At 39.4% G+C, this 22541-nt stretch overlaps 1 protein-coding gene across 1 annotated transcript in view; it reads left to right on the top strand.

Annotated features, from left to right (window-relative positions):
- The window catches only part of Sugct (succinyl-CoA:glutarate-CoA transferase), a 704072-nt gene that overhangs the window by 36457 nt on the left and 645074 nt on the right, over positions 1–22541 (top strand). The window contains exon 6 of the mRNA XM_057787829.1: positions 9403–9523. Within this exon, the coding sequence (XP_057643812.1) occupies positions 9403–9523 (121 nt within the window). The remainder of the gene's footprint in view (positions 1–9402; positions 9524–22541) is intronic.

Here is a 22541-nt window from a genome sequence, read left to right as displayed (position 1 = left end):
AAGCTGAATTTCAACAACAGAAACAGAAAACTTACAAACTCATGGAAACTGAACAACTCTCTACTGAATGAAAGATGGTTCCAAACAGAAATAAAGAAATGAAAGAGGCTGAGAGGTGATGGTGTGTGCCTTTAATCCCAGAATTTGGGAGACAGAGGCAGGTGGATCTCAGTGAGTTTGAGGTCAGCCTGGCCTACAGAGAAAGTTCCAGGAAGGGCCAAAGGTACAGAGAAACCCTGAATCAATCAATCAATCAATCAATCAATCAATCAATCAATCAATCAGAAAAGACTTTCTAGAATTCAGTGAAAGTGAATACACATCATACCCAAACTTATGGGACACAATGAAAGCAGCACTAAGAAGAAAGTTCATAGTGCTAAGTACCTTATAAAAATCAGAGAGATTTCATACTAGCAACTTCAAGCATACTTGAAAGCTCTAGAACAAAAAAGGAGTAATCTACCCAAGAAGAGTGAACAGCAAGAAATAATCAGAATGAAGGCTGAAACCAATAAAATAAAAACAAAGAGAACAATACAGAGAATCAATGAAACCAAGAGCTGGTTCTTTGAGAAAACTAACAAGATAGATAAGCCCTTATCCACACTAAAAGACAGAGAGAAAATATCCAAATTAAAAAAATTAGAAAATAAGAGGTGGGCATGAGAACAGACACTGAGAAAATCAAGAGAATCATGAGAACATACTTAAAAAACCAATACTTCAAAATCTAGAAAAATGCAAAAGATGGATAATTTCCTCGATAGGTACCATTTACTAAAGTTAAGTAAAGATCAAAATTTAAATAGATTGATAATCTATAGTGAAATAGAAGGCGTCATTGAAAGTCTCCCAATCAAAAAACAAAATAAAACAAAACCAAAAACCCAGAGCCAGACAATTTTAGAGCAGAACTCTGCAAGACTTTCAAAGAAAAATGAATACCAATGCTTTTCAAATTATTTATCAAAATAGAAACAGAAAGAGCATTGCCCAATTCATTTTATAAGGCCACAATTACCCTGATACTCAAACCATATAAAAATAAAGAGAATTATAGACCAATTTCCTTTATGAACATAGATGTAAATATACTCAAAAAATACTTGTAAACCAAATCCAAAAACACATCAAAAAAGATCATCAATCATGATCAAGTGGGCTTAATTCCAGAGATGCAGGGATGGTGCAATATATGAAAATCAGTTGAAGTAGTCTGCCATAGAAATTAACTGAAAGAAAAAAAATATGGTTATCTCATTAGATGTGGAAAAAGCTTTTCGAAAAATCTAACACCCTTCATGATAAAAGTCTTGGAGAGATTAGGGACACAAGGGACATACCAAAACATAATAAAGGAAATTTACAGTAATCCTATAGCTAAGATTAAATTAAATGGAGAGAAACTCAAAGAAATTACACTAAAATCAGGAACAGGAGAAGGTTATCCACCCTCTCCATAGCTTTTCAATATAGCACTTGAAGTCTTAGCTAGAACATTAAGACAACTGAAGAAGATCAAGGGGATACACATTGGAAAGAAAGAAGTCAAAATATTTTTATTTGCAGATGACATGATAGTATACCTAAGTGACCCTATAAATTCTACCAGGGAACTCCTACAGCTGATAAGCACTTACAGTCAAATGGCTGGATACGAGATTAGCTAAAATCCGTAACCCTTCTATATACAAATGATAAACTGACTGGGAAAGAAATCACGGAAACAACACCTTTCACAATAGCTTCAAATAATATAAAATATCTTGGGTAACACTAACCAAACACAAAATGATTTGTATGATAAAAACTCCAAGCCTTTGAAGAAAGAAATTGAAGAAGATATCATAAGATGGAAAGATCTCCCATGCTCATAGATTTGTAGGATTAACATAGTATGTATGGTCATCCTACCAAAAACAATCTACAGATTCAATGCAATCCCCATTAAAATTCCAACATAATTTTTCACAGACCTTGAAAGGATAATTCTCAGCTTCACATGGAAATACGACAAACCTAGGATACCTAGAACAATCCCGAGCAATAAAAGAACTGCAGGAGATTTCACCATTCTGGATATCAAGTTATGTTGTTTTTCTGTCAGTTAGTGTCTACACCTGACTCTGCTGATATTTTAACTACCTTCTGCACTCTGTGGCCCCTCAGCAACCAGAAGCTCAGACTATGTCAAGGTGGCATTTCCTGACCCACTGACGCTGCCCCGGCTGCAGCAAACGAATGTAGGTTTTAACCAAGTGTCTATTGTTTAATTTACCAGTAAAGACTCAGGAGTCAGGACATCGGAGTGAAAGCCTACTAGATTAGAAAAGCTGAGAAGCAGCCAGCTGACTCTTTTTGTCTGAAGATCCAGCAGGAGAAGCATCTCATCCCAAGCCAAAAAGACAGCGAATTTCTAAGTCCCTCTCTATTCCCTCCTGTGCACCTCTTTATCCATATTCCTGGCTCCTTCTTCCTTGTTATGGTTAATTCCTGTCAACTGGTTGCTGGCTTCACCCCCTGATCCAAAGTTAATTTTATTAAAAGAGTCTCAGAGTTTCACAGTGTGATCAAATATTCTACCATAAATGTGGAGACCCAAAAACGTGAGCCTATTCCATCTTGTCTGAAAGTCAGAGAGATTGAGCTTATATTTGCCTTTGACCTCTCAAAATTGTTAACAGCAGACATGGCTACAAGCGAGAGATTCTGGCCGACAGTGTGGTTAATTAGTATTTTCAGTGTTGAAGTAGATCCCCTCCACCTGGACCATAGGCAGGAGCGTTCAAGTCTATTCCTTATGTCATGCTAAAGAAGTCTGTCCCCCCCACTTTTCTTTTATTTATTTTTTTTTTATTTTTATTTTTATTTTTTTATTAATTAATTAATTTAATTATTAAAGATTTCTGCCTCTTCCCCGCCACCACCTCCCATTCCCTCCCCCTCCCCCAATCAAGTCTTCCTTCCTCCTCAGCCCAAAGAGCAAGCAGGTTTCTCTGCCCTGTGGGAGGTCCAAGGACCACCCACCTCCATCCAGGTCTATTAAGGTGAGCATCCAAACTACCTGGGCTCCCACAAAGCCATTACATGCAATAGGATCAAGAACCCATTGCCATTGTTCTTCAGTTCTCAGTAGTCCTCATTGTCCATTATGTTCAGCGAGACCGGTTTTGTCCCATGCTTTTTCAGACCCCGGCCAGCTGGCCTTGGTGAGTTCCCGATAGCTCATCCCCATTGCCTCAGTGTGTGGGTGCACCCCTCGCCGTCCTGAGTTCCTTGCTCGTGCTCACTCTCCTTCTGCTCCTCCTTTGGATCGTGAGACTTCAGTCCAGTGCTCCAATGTTGGTCTCTGTCTCTGTCTTTTTTCATCGCCTGATGAAGGTTAATATTCAGGGGGATGCTTATATGTTTTTCTTTGGGTTCACCTTCTTATTTAGCTTCTCTAGAGTCACGAATTATAGTCTCAATGTCCTTTATTTATGGCTAGAAACCAAATATGAGTGAGTACATCCCATGTTCCTCTTTTTGGGTCTGGCTTACCTCACTCAGGATAGTGTTTCCGTCCATTTGTATGCAAAATTCAAGAAGTCATTGTTTTTTACTGCTGAGTAGTACTCTAATATGTATATATTCCATACTTTCTTCATCCATTCTTCCATTGAAGGACATCTAGGTTGTTTCCAGGTTCTGGCAATTACAAACAATGCTGCTATGAACATAGTTGAGCATATACTTTTGTTGTATGTTTGGGCATCTCTTGGGTATATTCCCAATAGTGGTATTGCTGGGTCAAGAGGTAGGTTGAACCCGACTTTCCTGAGAAACCGCCACACTGCTTTCCAAACCCACTTTTCTTTTAGAGTAAAGTATGTGTGTGTAAAAGGCTAAACAAGGGACATTCAGTGTTCACTGACTGTCCCCCCGATGCTGTCCTATATTTCTGTCTCTTATTTTTCCTGTATTATGTTCCTTTTGCCTAATAATTCTAATCCTCACGCTCCTACCCTGGAACATACAAGTTATGTCGAAACTAGCTTTCGACAAACAAAGCTATACTATAGAGCTATAGTAATAACATGGTATTGGCATGAAACAGATATGCTGATTAATAGAATCAAATTGAGACCCAGATATAAATTCATATTCATATAGACAACTGATTTTTGGTAAAGAAACCAGAAAAACACACTGGAAAAAAACATCTTCAGTGAATGGTGCTGATCAAACTGGGTATCTGCATGTAGAAGAATGTGAATGGTTTCATACTTATCTCTTGCACAAAACTCCAAGTGAATCACAGATCTCAACATAAAACCAGATACACTCAACATGATATGGAAAAAGTGGAGAATAGCCTTGAATGCATTGATTGGCACAGGAGACTTTCTGAACAGCATACCAATAGTGCAGGCACTAAAATCAACAGCTAATAAATAGGACTTCGTGATATTGAAAAGCTCCTATAAGGTAAAGGACACAGTCGTTCTGAAAAGATGGGAAGATATAGAATGGGAAAAGATTTTTACCAATTCCACATCAGCTAAAGGACTAAGACACTAGATAACAAAACAACAACAACAGCAACAAATCCTAAATAATCCTATTAAAAATGGAGTACAGATCTAAACAGAGAATTCTCAATAAAGGAAACTCAAATGGCAGAGAAATACTGAAAGAACATCAGCATCCTTAGTCGTTAGGGAAATGCAAATTAAACTACTTTGAGATTCCATTTTACACCTCGCAGAATGGCTAAGACCAATAAACAAGTGACAGCTTATAGTAGTATATTATTTGTGTTTTAAGAAATAAATCTTGGGGCTGGAGAGATGGCTCAGCGGTTAAGAGCACTGCTTGCTCTTCCAAAGGTCCTGAGTTCAATTCCCAGCAACCACATGGTGGCTCACAACCATCTGTAAGGAGGTCTGGTGCCCTCTTCTGACCTGCAGACATGCACACAGACAGAATATTGTATACATAATAAATAAATAAATATTTTTTTTAAAAAAAAGAAATAAATCTTGCCTGAAGATCAGAGGACAAAGCAGCGATAGTAGTCAGTCATACAGGCCAGGGAGTGGTGACACACACCTTCAATATGAGGGTTTGGGAGACAGAGGCAGACGAGTATCTGTTAGTTCAAGGCCACCCTGAGTTACTCAATATTGAATCTGTCTAAAAGAGAAACAGAGCTCACACAAAGGTGATCCCAGCACTTGGGATCACATGCCTTTCATTCCAGCACTAGGGAGTTGGAGACAGGAGCTATATGACTGGGTGGTGAGAGGAATATAAGGAGAAAGAGACAGGAACTCAGTGTGGACTCTTCAGGATTCGTGGAGACAGGATCTCACCCATTTGTGGTCTGAGGGAGGGGGAAGAGCCAGTGGCTGGCTGCTTTGCTTTTCTGATCTTCAGGTTGAACCCCAATATCTGTCTCTGGGTTTTTATTATTTGTGTCTGCTGGTGATGATGTGGACATGAGGGAAACACTCATCCACTATTGGTGAGAGTACAAACTTGTACAGCTACTTTGGAAATCAATATGGTGATTCTTCATGGGTGAACTTGGTGTGTGGAGGGAAGGGGGAGTGAGTGGGATCAAGTTGAGGGGGAAGGGATGGAGGAAGAAAATGTAAGGAAAGTCGACTGGAGTTGAGGGATACAGTTGGGTGTGGTGTGGAAATCTAGTGCAGTGGAAACTTCCTGGATTCTATGAGGGTAATCCTAGTGAGGACTCCTAGTAATAGAGGATATAAAGTCTGAATTGTCTATCTTTTGTAGCCAGGCAACGCTTCCAGTGATGGGATTGGATTTTATTTTATTTTATTCAGTTGAGTTATTGGCCAGTGGGGTCCCATGGAGATCCTTAAACAACATAGGTTGATGCTAGGACAGAGGTTTGCTCTCTGAAAACTAACAGTGGGGCCTCATTGCTGAGGACTATATCCACATAGCTCATTGAATGTGGAGAGGTTTGAATGGTACCTACATGGAGCCTTCACTCCTACATTGCCTGGATGTCCTGGAACTGGAGACCGGATAATACAGAAACCTAGGGTATAATGAAACACAATCATTGAAATTATCCCTAATGACATTCTGCTATACTCATTCATCAGCTCCTTGTCTGGTTATCATCACAGAGGCTTTCTCCAGCAGTGGATGGGATGGGTGCAACTCACAACCGTATTATCCAGAGACAGAGTTTAAATTCTCTAATTTGGGGGAAGTCTTTATACAGTTCTCTGCTTGGAGCTCAGAGACCCCCACTAAAGAGTGGGAGGAAAGACTGTAGGAGTCAGAGGGGATGGAGGACACCAGGAGAATATGGCTCACTGAATCAAGTAAGCAGGGCTCATAAGGACTCACAGAGACTGAAGTGGCAAGCACAAGGTTTGCATGGGTCAGCACCAAATCCTCTACCTATCTGTTATGGCTGTTGGTTTGGTGTTTTTGTGGGACTCCTAATTGTGGGAGAAGGCCTGTCTCTGACTCTTTTGCCCATATTTGGGACTCTTTTCCTCCTATTGGGTTGCCTTGTCCAGCCTCAATATGAGGTCTTTTGTTTTATTATTTTGTTTTTGTTTATAAGACAGGGTTTCTCTGTGTAGCTTTGGAGCCTGTCCTGGAACTCACTTTGTAGATCAAGCTGGCCTCAAACTCACAGAGATCTGCCTACCTCTGCCTCCTGAGTGCTGGGATTAAAGGCATACACCACCACTGCCTGGCCAATATGAGATCTTTTACCTTGTATTGTGTCTTGTTTTGTTCTGTTTGGTTGTCTCTTTGAGGCCTGCCCTGAGATCTAGGGGAGAGAAGAGGTGGAGGGGAAGTTATGAGGAGTAAATGGAGGAGAAACTGTGGTCAGGATGTATTGTATGAGAGAAGAATCTATTTTCAATTAAAAATGGCCAAAAGTTTCATCTATCTGTCTGTCTGTCTGTCTGTCTGTCTGTCTGTCTATCTATCTATCTATCTATCTATCTATCTATCTATCTATCTATCTATCTATCTATCTATCCATCCGTCCATCTTTATCTATCTATTGTGTGTGGGCATGCAAGTGTGGACATGTGGATGTCAGAGGAGCACTTGTGAGGGTCGGTTGTCTCCTTCCTGTAAACTTTGGAGATCAAACTCAAGTTGTTGGATATTTTTGGAGGAAGGATTCTGCCATAGGTTTTTAAACAATTTTAATGATTATTGTTTATTATTTTATGTGTATTGGTGTCTTTCCTGTATGTTTGTATGCCCACCATATATATGAGCTGCCTATAAAAGCCAGAAGAAAGTTTTAGAGTTCCTTGGGATTGTAGCTACAGATGATTGTGAACCACCATGTAGATGCTGGCAACTGAACCTGGGTCTTCTAGAAGTGCGGCAGGGTAGAGAGTATTCTTACCTGCTGACTTATCTCCTCTGCAACCCAATAGTGTTTTTAAAAAGTATTTAATTGAATTAGCATAATTAAACATTGTATTAATTATTATGTAGTGCAAATTGCAACAAATATTAGCAGTATAGAAGCCTAGATATACTTGATAGTTTTCCTCTTTCTTTCTTTCTTTCTTTCTTTCTTTCTTTCTTTCTTTCTTTCTTTCTCTCTCTCTCTCTCTCTCTCTCTCTCTCTCTCTCTCTCATTCATTCGTTTGTTTTTTCTTTATTCCTTTCTTTTCTTTTCTTTATTTTTTTTTACAATACCTGTAAGGGCTGCTTTGTTAGTAACAGATCAACAAAATTTGAGAATTAATTAAGATGTAACTAAAGTGTGGTTTACATTTAATAGCAGTACTTTCCTTCCATTCTCCTAAGAACCATTTGGTAGAATCAGCAGCATTAAAAAATGCCCTTGTGTGGAGGCTCGTCTGGTGTGCTGGTTAGTTTTTATTGTCAACTTGACACAACCTGGAGTCATCTAGGAAGAGAGAACCTCAACTGAGGAATTAATTGTCCAGATCAGATTGACCTATAGCTGTGCCTATGAGAGATTGTCTTGATTGACAACTGGAGTGGGAAGTCCTTCCTTTTGTGGGTGGTACCATCCCTATGCAGATGGGTCTGGGCTGTGGAAGAAAGTTATCAGGGCATGAACCTGAAAGTAGGTCCTCCATGGTTTCTGCTTCAGTTCCTGCCCTGACTTTCTTTAATAGATCGGATCTGGAAGTGTAAACCAAATAAACCCTATTCTCCACTAAGTCGATTTTACTCAGAGCACTTAATCGTAGCAATAGAATAATACACCTGGAGTCTGCTGTAAAGCTCACCTATATAAGAGGCCTTTCAGCTTAACCTGAGATTTGGAAAGGATACCTGTATGCCGTAATATATTCGTTACACAATGCAACTTTTCTTTTTTTGCTATTATTTGGATTGGATTTGAATGTGGCACCAAGAATTCCTATTTCGGAAGTTTAGTCCTCAGTATGACAATGTTGGGATATGGTGGGACAAGTAAGAGGCAGAATATAGTGGAAATGGAAGATGGTCATGAGAGTATCTGTCCTCAAAATAAGTTAAGGTGGTTCCCATGGGATTCCAATTCTCATTAGAATAATGAAACCGTGCTTTCTGTCCTCGTGTTTCACAGTGTGGTTGATCCCTCTTGCATATGCTTCATGCCCTGTAATGGTGTTCTCCAGGAAGTCCTCACTGGGCCTCAGCTAATATTGGTGGTTTATCCTCAGACCTCTAAGATGCGAAGTAAATAAACCCCTGCTCGGGAGTAGTGTTATGATCCTCATGTTTCTTAATGTATTTTTCATATGTCTCTGGAAAGGTCACGAACCCATCTGGTTCTTTTATTTCTAGAACTTCAAAGGATGACATAGTCTCTTTGAGATGTCTGCTAAGTTGCACTCCTTCAGTTGCTGAAAATCAAAAGAAAATACAGCTCATGAAAGAAACATAAAATTCTTTGGAAAAAGCACTTGAAAGAATGAAGGCATTTCAGAATCATGTTCTAATGTATTAAACTGTATTGTAATTAGAAATAGTATAAAAAAGAATAGACTATAATGATGATATATATTATATAATTGCATTTAGGTAAAGGTTTTAAGAGATTTTTTTGAATCTATTTTATGTACTTATACTTTATTTTTACTTATTCTTCTGAGAATACATTTTATTAGACTATGTTCAGTAAATGTTTCTTACGCTTGAAGGGTACAGAAGGGTAGCATACATTTACAAAAAATATTATAACCGTTATTTTCTTGATTGTAGCAGTTTAAGTAATTGATCAAGATTTTATATTTGCACAAACATGCTTCATTTATCCTGTGATTATTTTATGTGAGAATTTTATTAAAATGAAAGCATTATTATGTGGGAAAAATTGTTAAAGGTTTGGAAGTCCCTCAAAAAAATCTAATTAATTTTTACCTTTTCCTTCAGCTTGCAGCCATCTGTGACGTGTTTGTGGAAAACTATGTCCCTGGCAAACTTTCTGAGATGGGCCTAGGGTATAAAGATATAGACAAGATTGCTCCTCATATCATCTACTGTTCCATCACAGGTATTTCAACCCCATGCTATCCTTAATGAGATTTTTTCTTCTATAAGAAACTTGCATTCCTTCTCCCAAAGTCACAGAGTCTGCTGAACAGAACTATTAAGGACCTAAATTGGACATTTTCATAGATTTATTGGCTATTCGTATTTCTCTGAATTGGCGAATCCACAGTTGTACATAACTATAGTTAGGAACAAAGGGTTTTCTGGGCTTTCAGTTATTATTGTGGAACTCTGAGTTTTCTTCCAACTCTCAAATTCTGTAGTTTTTTAAAAAATATTTATTTTATGTGTATGCAGTCAAATGCTCTACCACTGAGCTATACCCCCATGACTATTTTATGTATATGAGTAACCTTTCTTCACACTCACCAGAAGAGGGAATCGGATACCATTACATTGCTGGGAATTGAACTCAGGACCTTTGGAAGATCAGCCAGTGTTCTTTACCACTGAATCATTTCTCCAATTCTCTGTCCTTATTTTTTTTTTTTTTGATCCAGGGTCTCATGTAGGCCAGGCTAGCCCTGAACTTTCTATGTTGTACTCAAGGATGATCTTGAATTCCTGATCCTCCTGTCTTCATTTTCTGAGTGCTAGGCTTACAAGTATGTGTGCTACCACAGTGGCCGTAAATTGTGAGATTTAATGAAGAAAAGGCCTTGGAGAAAGATTATGTACCACAGTAGTTCTCAGCTAAGAGGAAAATGGATGGAACACATGTTTTTTAGTGGTAGTGTCAGGGGATTAGGGAGATATGGGGCAAGGCATTCTGGAGTAAAACCCCTCTCATCTATCTCTGTTTCCTTTCAAGCTACCTCCTGACGATCGCTAGCATAATATCTAGACAGTGGCCTGAATTGCTAAGGGACCTGAGGCTACACAACTATTTAATAGTAAATAGTTTTAAAACTATTTACTTCTTACATTAAAAAAAACTAAACGTTGTTAGACACCACAGAAGTGCAAATCAAGCCTGCATTGAGTTTCTGCCTCCCCCAGTCAGAATGGCTACCCTTTAAGGAAGCAGGCAACAAAACACTTTGGAGGGGGTGCAGGTAGGGGAGAAAAATTCATACATTTTTGGTGAGAGTATAAATTTTTATGGCTCTTGTGGAAATTAATAAGGACAGAATCTCAAAAACCTAAAATAATGTATGATTATGCTATACCACTCCTGGGTCTATGCCAAAGTGGATTAAAATCAGCATATGTTAGAGATATCTAATAGGGCATATTATTGCACTATTCCACAGTCTTATGGAATCAGTGTAGTTTGACCAGCAATGCATAAGCAGATAACAAAAATGTAGTGTGCAGACATAATTAAGTTTTAATTAGGTATAAAGAAAGAAATCATGTTGGCTGTAGAAAAATGGATTGAACTGGAGGTCATTTTGTTAAACTAAATGAGACTCAGAAAGACAAATATTGCATGTTTTCTCTTATATGTTGAATCTAGAGTTTTAAAAACATGAAATCAAAAGAGAGGCCATTTGGAAAGAGGAATAAACATAATCAGGATGGGGCAAGAAATTGTGCTATGGCTAAATATGATCAAAATATATACATAAATGAAAATTACATCATGAACTCCATTATTGTGTCAATTATCATATGATAAATCCCCCAGGCGTCTTGATTCAATATTAAGTGATTCATCACCTTCCATACCTCGCAGTCTTCTGAAATGCTGTGGTGAAACACCGTGACCAGAACAACTTGGGAAGGGAAGGGTCTATTTCATCATCCAGGTAAATCAGGGAAGGAACTTAAGGCAGGGACCTGGAAAGTAGAGGCCACAGAGAAGTCCTGCTTACTGGCTTGCTCAGTCTACTTTCTTATAGTACACAGGACCACGGTGGCACCGGCAACAGTAAGATGGGCCCTCCCACGTCAGTAATTAAGAAAATGCACCACAGGCTTGCCACGGGCCAAGCTGGTGGGAGCGTTTTTTCAGCTGAGGTTCCCATTTCCCCATGACTTAGCTTGTGTCACACTAACAGAAAACTGGCCAGCACAAGTGCTGACATACACTTGTAACGACAGAATGTTGAGCCCTCTACCTGGGATTTGTTTTGGCTGCTCTCTTTTGTTTATTGTTAAAAATATTGGAACCAGTACAAGTCAGGAGCAAAGCAGCTATTCAGAAAGTCTAGTCACCAAACCATTTGAAAGCAAAAGTCATCTATGAGTTGTGAGTTTCTGTGGGTATAAAGCAAGGCTCATTTCCTTTGTAGAAGTTTGTCATTCTTGCTAGAATTTTTCTTAATTTTTAAAAATAAGACTGATTATACCAGTCTAAGGTTGCCCATGTCAACATGGGGATTATTGTCTTTCCTGGCATTCTCAGTGTTGCAACTGTGTTGTCAGTGCTGCCCAAGTCAAATTCTGCCCCCTTTGGAGTTGGCTGTATTACTGATGGGAGTAATGTTCAAATGCCTCTGATTTGCGTTAATGAAGCCTGACAGTTGTATAGTGGAAATTGTCCTAATCTGTAAAATCTGACCTGCTGAACAAAAATGCTAAACTGATTTCAAAGGCGGAAGGGCTTGATTATTTTTATTTCAGTGGTCCTTATAATTTCATAGGAAGTGGAATGTGAACAGTAGGGGGCAGTGTTTAAAAAGCTATTGTCAACCAGCAATAACTTTTTGCAAAAACTGCAGTGCTCTTTTTGAACCTGGGTAGGGCATTCTCTAATGGTACAGATTTATATTTTGTAAATGGAATATTTTTTTTAAAATTATATTATTATTATTATTATTATTTTTAATTTAAAAGAATTTAAAAATTATTATTAACACTTAAATGATTAAAATCATTTGAAAAATTATCATTCTATACCTCTCTATAGTTGTAGACCTACAAAGGTACCTCTCTTAACAATGTAAAGTTGTGCCTTTGGGGCATGTTTTTAATAAAGTTTAGCAGATGAATTCTTTCCATCACACCTAAAAATATTTCTTTTCTTCTATTTGTCCACTCCGTTATCCTTTCCTTCTAGAAGAATAAACATGACAGTAGTTGACTAGATGGAATTTTGGTGGGAATAGTGAATATTCTTCAGTAAAATTTCCTTTGGGGCAGGGAATTCAGGAATGGAGGTGGCTTGGAAAATGAAATTTTGATTTTGCTACTTTATCATTAGCATCTTCTTAATCTCCATTCTCTATGGATAGGATGAAATTTTTCCTTCCTTCGTTCCTTCGTTCCTTCCTGCCTTCCTTCCTTCCTTCGTTCCTTCCTTTTATTTATTCGAGACAGGGTTTCTCTGTAGCATTTGGTTCCTGTCCTGGAACTAGGTCTTGTAGACCAGGTTGGCCTTGAACTCACAGAGATCCTCCTACTTCTGCCTCCCGAGGGTTGGGATTAAAGGCGTGTACCACCACTGCCCGGCATAGAATTCCTTTTGAGGAAAGGGTCTGGCAAGGGATGCTAAGGACTCAATTCAGAGAATATACCCAAGTGTTTAGACTTACTCTTTATTTCTAAGTAGAAAAGATGTTGGAGCATGCCTTTAAAACATAAGAAGAGCATATATTAAAACAAAATGCTAAGACTAGAAAAGATATTTTTTAGTAAGAACCACATCATCATATTTCCTTGTTACATATTAAGGCTTAATGAATGATGTGCGTGTGCTATGTCAGAAACATATATAATCACATTTGTGTCTTTATTCTGCATCAGATTTATCGAGTATCATAAATTTACAAGGTATGACAGTTTTGTTGGCAACTATTAGTTGAGCAGCCCATTCTGCTTGATAGATCTAGCTGAGCTAAATGCAAGTTATTTTAACACAATTTTATTTACTAGTATTATCTCTCAGATCAGAGTATTCATTCCACATCACAGTGAATCTCTATATATGTATACTATGGAATGATTTCAAAGGGCTAAAAAGGCCATAGCAGAATGAAAGGAATTTCAAAGAGGCCCGAGAGGCAGAACTGATAGAGAAGGAAACAATCTATGGGATAACAAATTGATGCTGAGGATGTTGCTGCTGAGTCAGGCTGCAGGGCTCAAGCTGAGCTGCAGAATGAGGTATAGTGGACTGTTGTATTAAGAGCGGCAGGGCTGCGTCCCCGGCACCCAGCCGCCCACATGGCTAGCTTATGCCCCGAAATAATTACATGGAAACTGTATTCTTTTAATCACTGCCTGGCCCATTAGTTTCAGCCTCCCATTGGCTAGCTCTTACATATTGATCTAACCCATTTCTAATATTCTGTGTAATACCACGAGCTGGCTTACCAGGAAAGATCTTAACCTGCGTCTGTCTGGAATGGGAGAATCATGGCGACTCCCTGACTCGGCTTCCTTCTCCCAGCATTCTCTTCTGTTTACTCCACCCACCTAAGGGTTGGCCTATCAAATGGGCCTAGGCAGTTTCTTTATTAATTAACCAATGAAAGCAACAGATTAATACAAGACCCACCTCCATCAGTGGATGCTATGGAGGCAAAGGGCAGGACTGGATCTAGACAGATGAGCAGCTGGGTGGACAGATAGCAGTTCAGAGGGCTATGTCAACAGTGAGAATGGAGCTGAGCTGAAGTCTCTGGGATAGTCAGGAGCTCTCTACCTGTCCATCCCTGAATGTACAGCAGGTTGTACTATGACAGGTTGGTAGGACCAATACGCTTGCTGTGTTGTGTCCCTTGTTTATGGGCTCCAGGTGAGGAAGTTACACTCTTTTATCAGTCTGGTATGTCTGACAAGTTCTTGGGTCTGTTTATTTATTTACTTATTTAATACGGTTTTAATATCCTGCTTATTTCTATGGTCCCCATTTTCTTAATATATTTATAGGGTTGGGCTTTTTTTTTTTTAACCTTAGTAATGAGTTGTTTCTCAGCCTGTGCTTTGTGATAGGGACTGGACAGATGGTGTTGTGTACATGTCCACCAAGGTACAGAGTGAAATGCTGATTGCAAAATGGAGTTGGTACAATGTAAACGGAGGTTTCTCTCCTGCCTGCCTGCTCCCGAATAACCACTCAGAGGCTTATATTAATTATAAATATTTAACTCATGGCTCATGCTTATTACTAACTCTAACATTTAAATTAATCCAATCCAATCTATGTTTTGCCACGTGGCTGTGGCATTACTAATCTGCTGGCATCTTGCTTCATGGGCAGCTGGCTGGTATATCCCACATTCCACCTTTCTCCTGTATTTCTGCTGATTTCCTGCCTGACTCTATCCTACCTTTCCATAGGCAAAAGCAGCTTTATTTATCAGCTAGTGAGAGCAACACATATTCACAGTGTACAGAAAGACATCCCACAGCAGCACAAAGCAGTGCACAGTCTGAAAAACTACTGATTTAGACAATATAAAGTAACTTAGAGTAGTCTGATCTCACCAAATGTATTTTTCAAACAATTTATGGTAGAATCATTTCCCAGCAGTATGAAAAAAAGACAGTGAGCTTTAGGTTTGTTCTATATATTGAAAAAAATTAAGTCCTAAGTATGAAAATTCAAACTTGAAAATATTATAGGTTTTGAAACTATTATAGGAGAATATATTCATGACTGAAATGTAGGGAAGGGTTTTGTAGAAAACACAGAATACAAACCACAAAGAAAAATGTTGGTCAATTTGACTACTTTTTAAAATTAAATATTTTATGCATCAAAAGGTACCATTAAAAAGTTAAAAAGTAAAAAGATAAGTCATAAAGTCTTGGAATACAAATCTAAAACAAAAAAGAAATCTTTCAAATTAAATAGGGAAAAGAGATCCAGTTCAACAGAAAAAAGAATGAGCTCTAAAAAGGAAGCTTTATTTGTTAAAGCACAAACAAAATATCATCATACTCACAAGTTTGACAAACATTTAAGTCTAGCATCACAAACTATGAGCAGCCCTACGAAGCCTTGTACATTGCTAGTAAAATCATATGCTGACTAATTTTATGTCAACTTGATACAAGGTAGAGTCATTTGAGAGATGGCAACCTTACTTGAGAAAACACCTCCATAAGATAGGGGGTCTAGGAAAGCCTGTAGAGCATTTTCTCAGTTAGTGACCTATGGGGGAGGGTCCAGCCCATTGAGGGTGGTACCACCCCAGGGCTGGTGGTCCTGGGTTCTATAGGAAAACAGGTTGAGCAAGCCTTGAGAAGCAAGGTAAGCTTCATCCCTCCATGGCCTCTGCATCAGCTCTTGTAGTCATGTTCCTTCCCTGTTTGTATTCCTGTCTGGACTTCCTTCAGTTTTGGACTGTGATGTGGAAGAGTAAGCTAAATGAACTCTTTCCTCACCATATTTCTTTTTGCCATGTTTCATCATAGCAATTATAAGTATAACTATTGATAGGACTTTTGGTATATCTGATGGGAAGCCATTTAAAAACTCTTGTGAAATTGTATCTGTAACCTTCAATTTTATGATGTGGGATTCCCCTCTGTATGCTGTGAAGCTGTGAATATGTTTTATTACTGTTGGTTAATAAATAAGCTTCTTTGGCCTATGGCAGGGAAGAATATAACAAGATGATAAAATCCAAGCAGAGATAGAGGAGAAAAGAAGGTGAAGTCAGGGTGACGCCTTGTAGCTGCTGAAGCAGAAGAACACCAGAAATTTACTGATAAGCCACAGCCTCGTGATGATACATAGATTAATAGTAATGGGTTAATTTAAGATGTAAGAGCTAGGTAGGAATATGCCTAAGCCATTGGTGAAGCAGTGTTGTAATTAATATAGTTTCTGTGTGATTATTCAGGAATGGGAAGCTGGGAAATTAAGGCAGTCTCTGTTTACAATTTTATTTCTATGTATGTAATTTCTATGTAATGTTTCTATGTATTGTAGAAAATGGAAGTTATCTGAATTTTCTACAGTTCAAAAATTAAAGTTGAGAAAGAAATCAGGAGCCACATGGGGGCAAGGAAGGGATAATAGAGGTGAATATTATCAAAATACATTATAATCATGTATGAAAGTATCAATGAAACCCATTATTATGTATAATATTATGTGCTAATGAAATTAAAGTAAACATCTTAATTCTCAGATGGTCACATAGCATCTGATTTTTACATTGAATAAATAATCAATATGAATCTGACAGGTTTTGAAGCTAATAAAACCCGTTGGTCATCTAACAGAAAGCTACTGGTATAAACTGTGAACACTGTGTTGCCTTCTCTTCAGTCAGGAAGTATATTTTTCCCAGAATTTCAGAATGTTGCAGCCATCTGCCTAACCTCATAGTGAGTCTGATATATTTACATTTCATACTAAACACATTATTTAAACAGATGATGATGCCATCTGCAGGAGAAGAGAAATTAGTGAATAATCACAAAATTTCAAAACAGCCCTAAAGTAAGCACTGAGATACATGTCTGCAGCTGTGGGCTGATTCCAGAAAGTGACTTTGTACCTTCCTGCTGTCCCCTAATGAGTAACCTTTTATCTTCAAATGTTCTCCCCCACACATGCAACAGATGTGCTATAAACAGTCATGTCTTAATTCCCACTCTTCTGTGTAAATCTGCAGTGTTGTGTTGGCCTATTTATTTCCTGGAGGATGAAATCTTGGGAAGGTTCTCTCTATATTTCTTGTTAGTATTTCATTTAAAGTATTAAAAAAGCCTACTCCAATTTAATATTAAAGCTTAAGGTCAGGGCATGATGCTACATGCATTCCCAGCACTCGGGGAAGGCAGAGGTAGGAGAATAAAGATTTCAAGGCTAGCCTCTGTTATATAGCTAGTTGGGAGCTAGTCTACGTTGTAGGAGACCCTCTCCCAAAAATAAATATAAAGAAATGAACAACCCTCAGACTCTAGTTCAATTTATGACTTTCCCTTTTCTGTAGATTGGGCCTGCTTTGTTGAAAATTTGAAGGAAGGAAAGGAAGAAAAAACAGGGAGAAAGATTTAGAAAAATCATAGCCAATTTCTTTTCTTCTTTTAAAAATATTTTATTATCTGAGAAAAAAAATATCATATTTTGACCATATTCACTCCTTTCCCTAACTCTTCCCAGATCAAGCCCCTATTCCATACCCACTCAACTTTGTGTCCTCATTTCTTTCTTTAACTCCTTTAGTTCACTTAGTGCTGCCTGTATGCTCTTGGGTGTACGGCCGTCCACTAGAATATTTTAATGTTTCAGAGGACACATACTAAAGAAAATTAACTTTCCATTTCCTAGTAGCTCTTAGTTACCCATACTCTTCAGTTAGTGGGGGGACTGGGTGACACCTCCTAGCTCAATGCTGGGTGGGATGTTTGTCTGGCTTAAGCTTATACAGGTCTTATGCTGTCGCAACTTTGTGTAAACATGAACCCAAAACTGGAGGCTGCTTTGTGAAAAATTCTTTAAGAATAGATTAATCTAAGAAAAACAAAGGTGGTGGTGACCACCGGCAACAGCTGTGGAGCTCTGAGAAGCCTGAGAGATCCATGGAGGCTGTGAAGGGAAAGGAGTCTACAAAGCCCGAAATAGCTTTAGAACAGCTTAAAAAAAAAAAAAAAAAAAAACCCTCTTTCCTATAAGGGAAGATTCTTCTAAAGGATGGACTCATGAAAGAAAACAGGACAGAGCCTTCAGAGGTAGTGATTGACAACCTATAGCCTGGAATTCTTCCAGAAATAGTGTCATTGCCACATGTTGGGGTGACATCTGTCAGGGTCCAGCCTCAACGGAGTTCACACATTCCTGGGTAGGGGCATGTGGATTAGAAAATTAGGTAGAAGGAACAGAGATACAAAAGAAAAATAAAGACAGGTTAGAACCAGGAGGGCTGTTCAGTGTATATTCAATGTTGAATTCCAAGTATGTCTGTGTTTATTTTCCATATGCTTATATACCCCAATCCAAAAGGGGAGGGGAAGAAGGCAAAGGACTGCTTTAACATGACACAAAGGACAAACAGAACAACCACTTGCTTCAATACTTGAGACATCAAACAACTATATCCTTAGTTAAGCACTATGCTGTTTAGACATGTAATAGCTACATCTTAGACCAAATATGCTGTAGGCAGCCACTCTCTGGGTCAAACCTCCTGTGATCTCCTTGAAAGAATAGGAATAGGCTTGAATTCTCTGACCTTTGGCCAGGGTGGAGTGGAACCATCTCTTTGGGCCATCTTAATACCCAAAATACCAAGTAACCACACCCAAGGTCAGGATATCTTGTCACCACACCTGTTAGTAATAACTTTGAAAGAACGAGAGTAGGCTCAAACTCTCTGTCTGACCTTTAGCCAAGGTAGAGCCGACCCACATCTGTGGGTCTCCACAATGGAGCCTCCAAGTCTGTAGCTACTCTACTCGGAGATCTAAAAGCTCAGGATAACGGGGAGCCCACAGCCTACAAGCACAACAGTCATGCACAGGTCCAGAACATCGGATAGGGTGGTGTGTAGCGGTTTGGAGATCCCTTGGAAACATGTCATTAATGAATTGGCCTGGTCCAGCATGGAGCCACTGTGGCTGAAACCTGTCTGCTTGCCCTGCTGGGAGACAAAGAGTGCAGGGGAGCCTACAAGAACAAAGGTCCATCTAGGTGAGCCTCAGGATGGCAGAGCTTGTTCAGAACTTGTCCCTGGATTCCCTGACTAGCACTAATATCACCCTGACTCTGGGCAACAGCAGGATATCTGAGATGAGTCTCGGCAATGGTTCAGTATTCATGGTGCTTCAGAAACCAGAACGCTTGAACCAGAGCAACGACTCACTGCAACGAATGTTTGCATGTAAAGCTGTTGGACAAAAAATATACTATGAGACACACTGCAGTTTCCAGTGCCACTACCACCACTGAACATTCGATGGAGAGGTGAGAAAAATAGATGAACGGAGTGGTGAACTGGAGGCACGACGGCCGCGCTAAGAGAGAGAGAAGGCTGCAGTGGATGGAGGAACATATCCTTGCTGGGTCGCACCAACCGCGTGGTGTGCAGCAGCCTGGAGCTTGCGCAGGCTCAGTTCCTGAACATGCTGCCCAGTCTTGGTCCTGAGCAAGGATATCTGAAATGAAGAACAATTCATTATCTGAACTGGAAATCTGCAAAAAGGCCTCTGTGATCCGTGTGCTTCCATTGGTGGCCACTGCCCTAGCCTATGTTGAAGCCATTCATGTGGATGTCCTTGGTTCTACAGCAGCCAGGGCAGTGTTGATGTTGGTGACCCGAGTTTCTACCAAAGGCTGTGCAGTTGCTTGTGGTCTATGCTATCACCTGAAACCATGCTGATTTCTGTGGGCTGTGATGATGCTAGGGGCCATGTTGACGTGAGTGGCCTGTGCAGCCACCTGAGACCATGTTGATATCCGTGCTGCCCCTGAAGTTATGTTGATGTCCATGGGCAGTGCCACGTGGTCCTACTTCAGCTGGACTCTGTGTTGATGTCTGTAGTTGTGCCACCTCCGAAGACCATGTGGATGTCCTTGGCCTGTGCTACTGCGGAGGGCTATGGTGGTGTCTGTAGCATGTGCTTCAACAGAGGGCCATTTTGATGTCTGTCGTCTGTGCTGCCACTGGAGACCATGCTTAGTTCTGTGGCACATGTGGAAGTCCCTGAGCCATGTTCAGGATGTCTGTAAAGGACAAGGAAGCTAATTTTGATTTGGTATTGATGACTGCAGACTCACAGTTGGGGGACATGGAATGTTTCTGTGATAACCCCTAGCCTCCTTCCACCAAAGTAACAGCTGAGACAGAAAGCCATCGAAGAGAACTCGTAAATATTGTAGCTCTCCACTGCTGATGACTTCTGGTGACGGTGCAGGTGGGGAGACTGGCCACCCGTTTGACTGTGCTCCACTGAGTACATGGGCAACACAAATTGGACTTTTGGACTTTTCCCCCTTTTCTTCTTTTTTGGGGGTGGTCACTGGGAGTGGAGGGAGCAGACCTGGGAGGATTGAGAAGTGAGTGTGATCAGGGTTCATGGCATGAAATTCCCAAATAATCAATAAAATATTATGTAAAATATAGATTAATTTTATATACTATTTGACTGTTTTACTTCTATAAGATATTTAGAATATTGATTAGAATTTTCCATGGCTTCTTGCTTTATTATATATATATACTTATACACACACACAACCTGCTAAATCCATTTAGTGTTGCTAGTATGTATGTCTTCCACTTGGGATTAAAAAACCTATCAGAGGGCTCATCCCAGAAGACTGATTCTTCCTCATCTAGTAGCTATTAGTTGCCAATAACTCTTCATCTAGAGGTGAGGCCATGTGAGATTTCCCCTATCCACTTTGAAATATCAGTCAGTGTTGCCACTGGTCTTGTTTAGGCAACCATATCATTAAAACTTCATGGGTGCAATTCTCTGTCCCATGTAGAAGACACTGCCTCATAGTAGATGTCTGGGCCTCCATCTCTTATGATCTTTCAACTCCTTCTTCTATGGTATTTCCTGGGCCTTAAGTGTAGGGCTTATGTTGTAGATGTATCAGTTGAAGCTGGACATCTTGCAGTCAGCACTTTGTATTTTGACCAGTTGTAGATTTCTGTGATGGTTTCCATCTGCTGGAAAAACAAGCTTCCTTGTTGAAGGGTGAAAACTACAGTTATCTGTGGATGTAAGGGTAGGTATTTCGAATGCCGTAGGGAATTATAATGACTTAGGAAAGTAGTAGTTGTAGGTTCTCCTCCAGAGCTCTTGACCTCATCCTCTGTGGGCAGTTGGCCAAGTTTATAGTACTTTCCTTCTATTGATCAGGCCTTAAGTCCAGTTAGGTGGTTGCTGTTTTCACCTGAGATGTAAGTGCTACTATTATATCCTTGTGCATACCATGGTCATTGTTGAGGCTCACAGGCATTACAGTTGGGTAGGCCTACTAATTACTTTTTCCCCTTGATATCTTACACAGCACCTTCAGATACTGTGAGAGCTTGTCGTCATAGGGGAGATTTGCAGGTCAGTGCCAGCGTTAGCTCTTGAAGTCATGAGTCTAAAGTGTAGGTTGTTTTCAGCAGTAGGGTCTTACCTTCCAATGTGAGAGATCATCACGGATGACAGCAGTAGTCTGTATTGTTTTGAGGAGTCTTTTGGATTCCTTGACCAACCACTCAAAGAAGAGACTTTCTTGTCTGGTACTAAGGTTTTTGTTAGATAGTTTCTGGTTCTTGGGGCATCATTATCACCCAAAATAGCATAGATTCACCTAAATTATTTATTGTACGGGCTCACTAATATATATTACATATGCATTCTTCAGTAAACATAAATATTTTCCTATGCCTTTTTCAGCTTTCTTTGTGTTATCTCTCCCTCTTCCCTTCCTCTTCCTCTGTATCACACTTCCTCTCCTCTCCCTAAAGTCTTCCCTTTTGTCCCCCATTTCTCTGTCATAGACCCTGTGTTCAACTATCTCCACCTCTAAAACTTCTTCGCTGTCTCCACATCATAGCTCTTTTTACTTTTCTAGTTTCTGCGATTGCTCCACATTATGACTCAGATTTAAAGATTCAGAGATAGGATCCACAAATTAAAGAGAGCATGCGGTGTTTGTCTTTCTGGGTCTGGGTTAATTTATTCCATATAATATTTTTCTACTTCCATCCATTTATCTGAAAATTTTAGAATTTTGTTTTTCTTTATAGGTGAATACTGCTTCATAGTACTAAATTTTAATTATCCATTTGTCAGTGGAAAGACGTTTGGGCTGTTCCTATGTACCTGCTGTTATGAACAGAGTGCCAGTGAACATGGCTGAGCAAGAATATTTGCAGTAGAATATCACATCCACTGGGAGTATGCCAAGGAGAGGTATAGCTGGGCCATATGGTAGATTTATTTTTTAGCTTTTTGAGAATTTCCCACACTAATTTCCAGAGTGACTGAACCAGTTTGTAACTCCACCAATAGTGAATGAGGTTTCTCCTTCTCCCACACCTCTCCAGTATTTGTTTTTAGGATCTTAAACATTCTGACTGGAGTGAAGTGAAATCTCGGTGTTCTTTTATTTTTCATTTCTCATTCATTCTTCTTTGAATCCTCTCTTCTCTGAAATTTATGAT

This window comes from Chionomys nivalis, chromosome 13 (assembly GCF_950005125.1).
Source record: "Chionomys nivalis chromosome 13, mChiNiv1.1, whole genome shotgun sequence".
In the NCBI taxonomy this organism is placed as follows: Eukaryota; Metazoa; Chordata; class Mammalia; order Rodentia; family Cricetidae; genus Chionomys; species Chionomys nivalis.
Note: the sequence above shows the minus strand (reverse complement) of the source record. Positions and strands in the feature narration are given on the sequence as shown.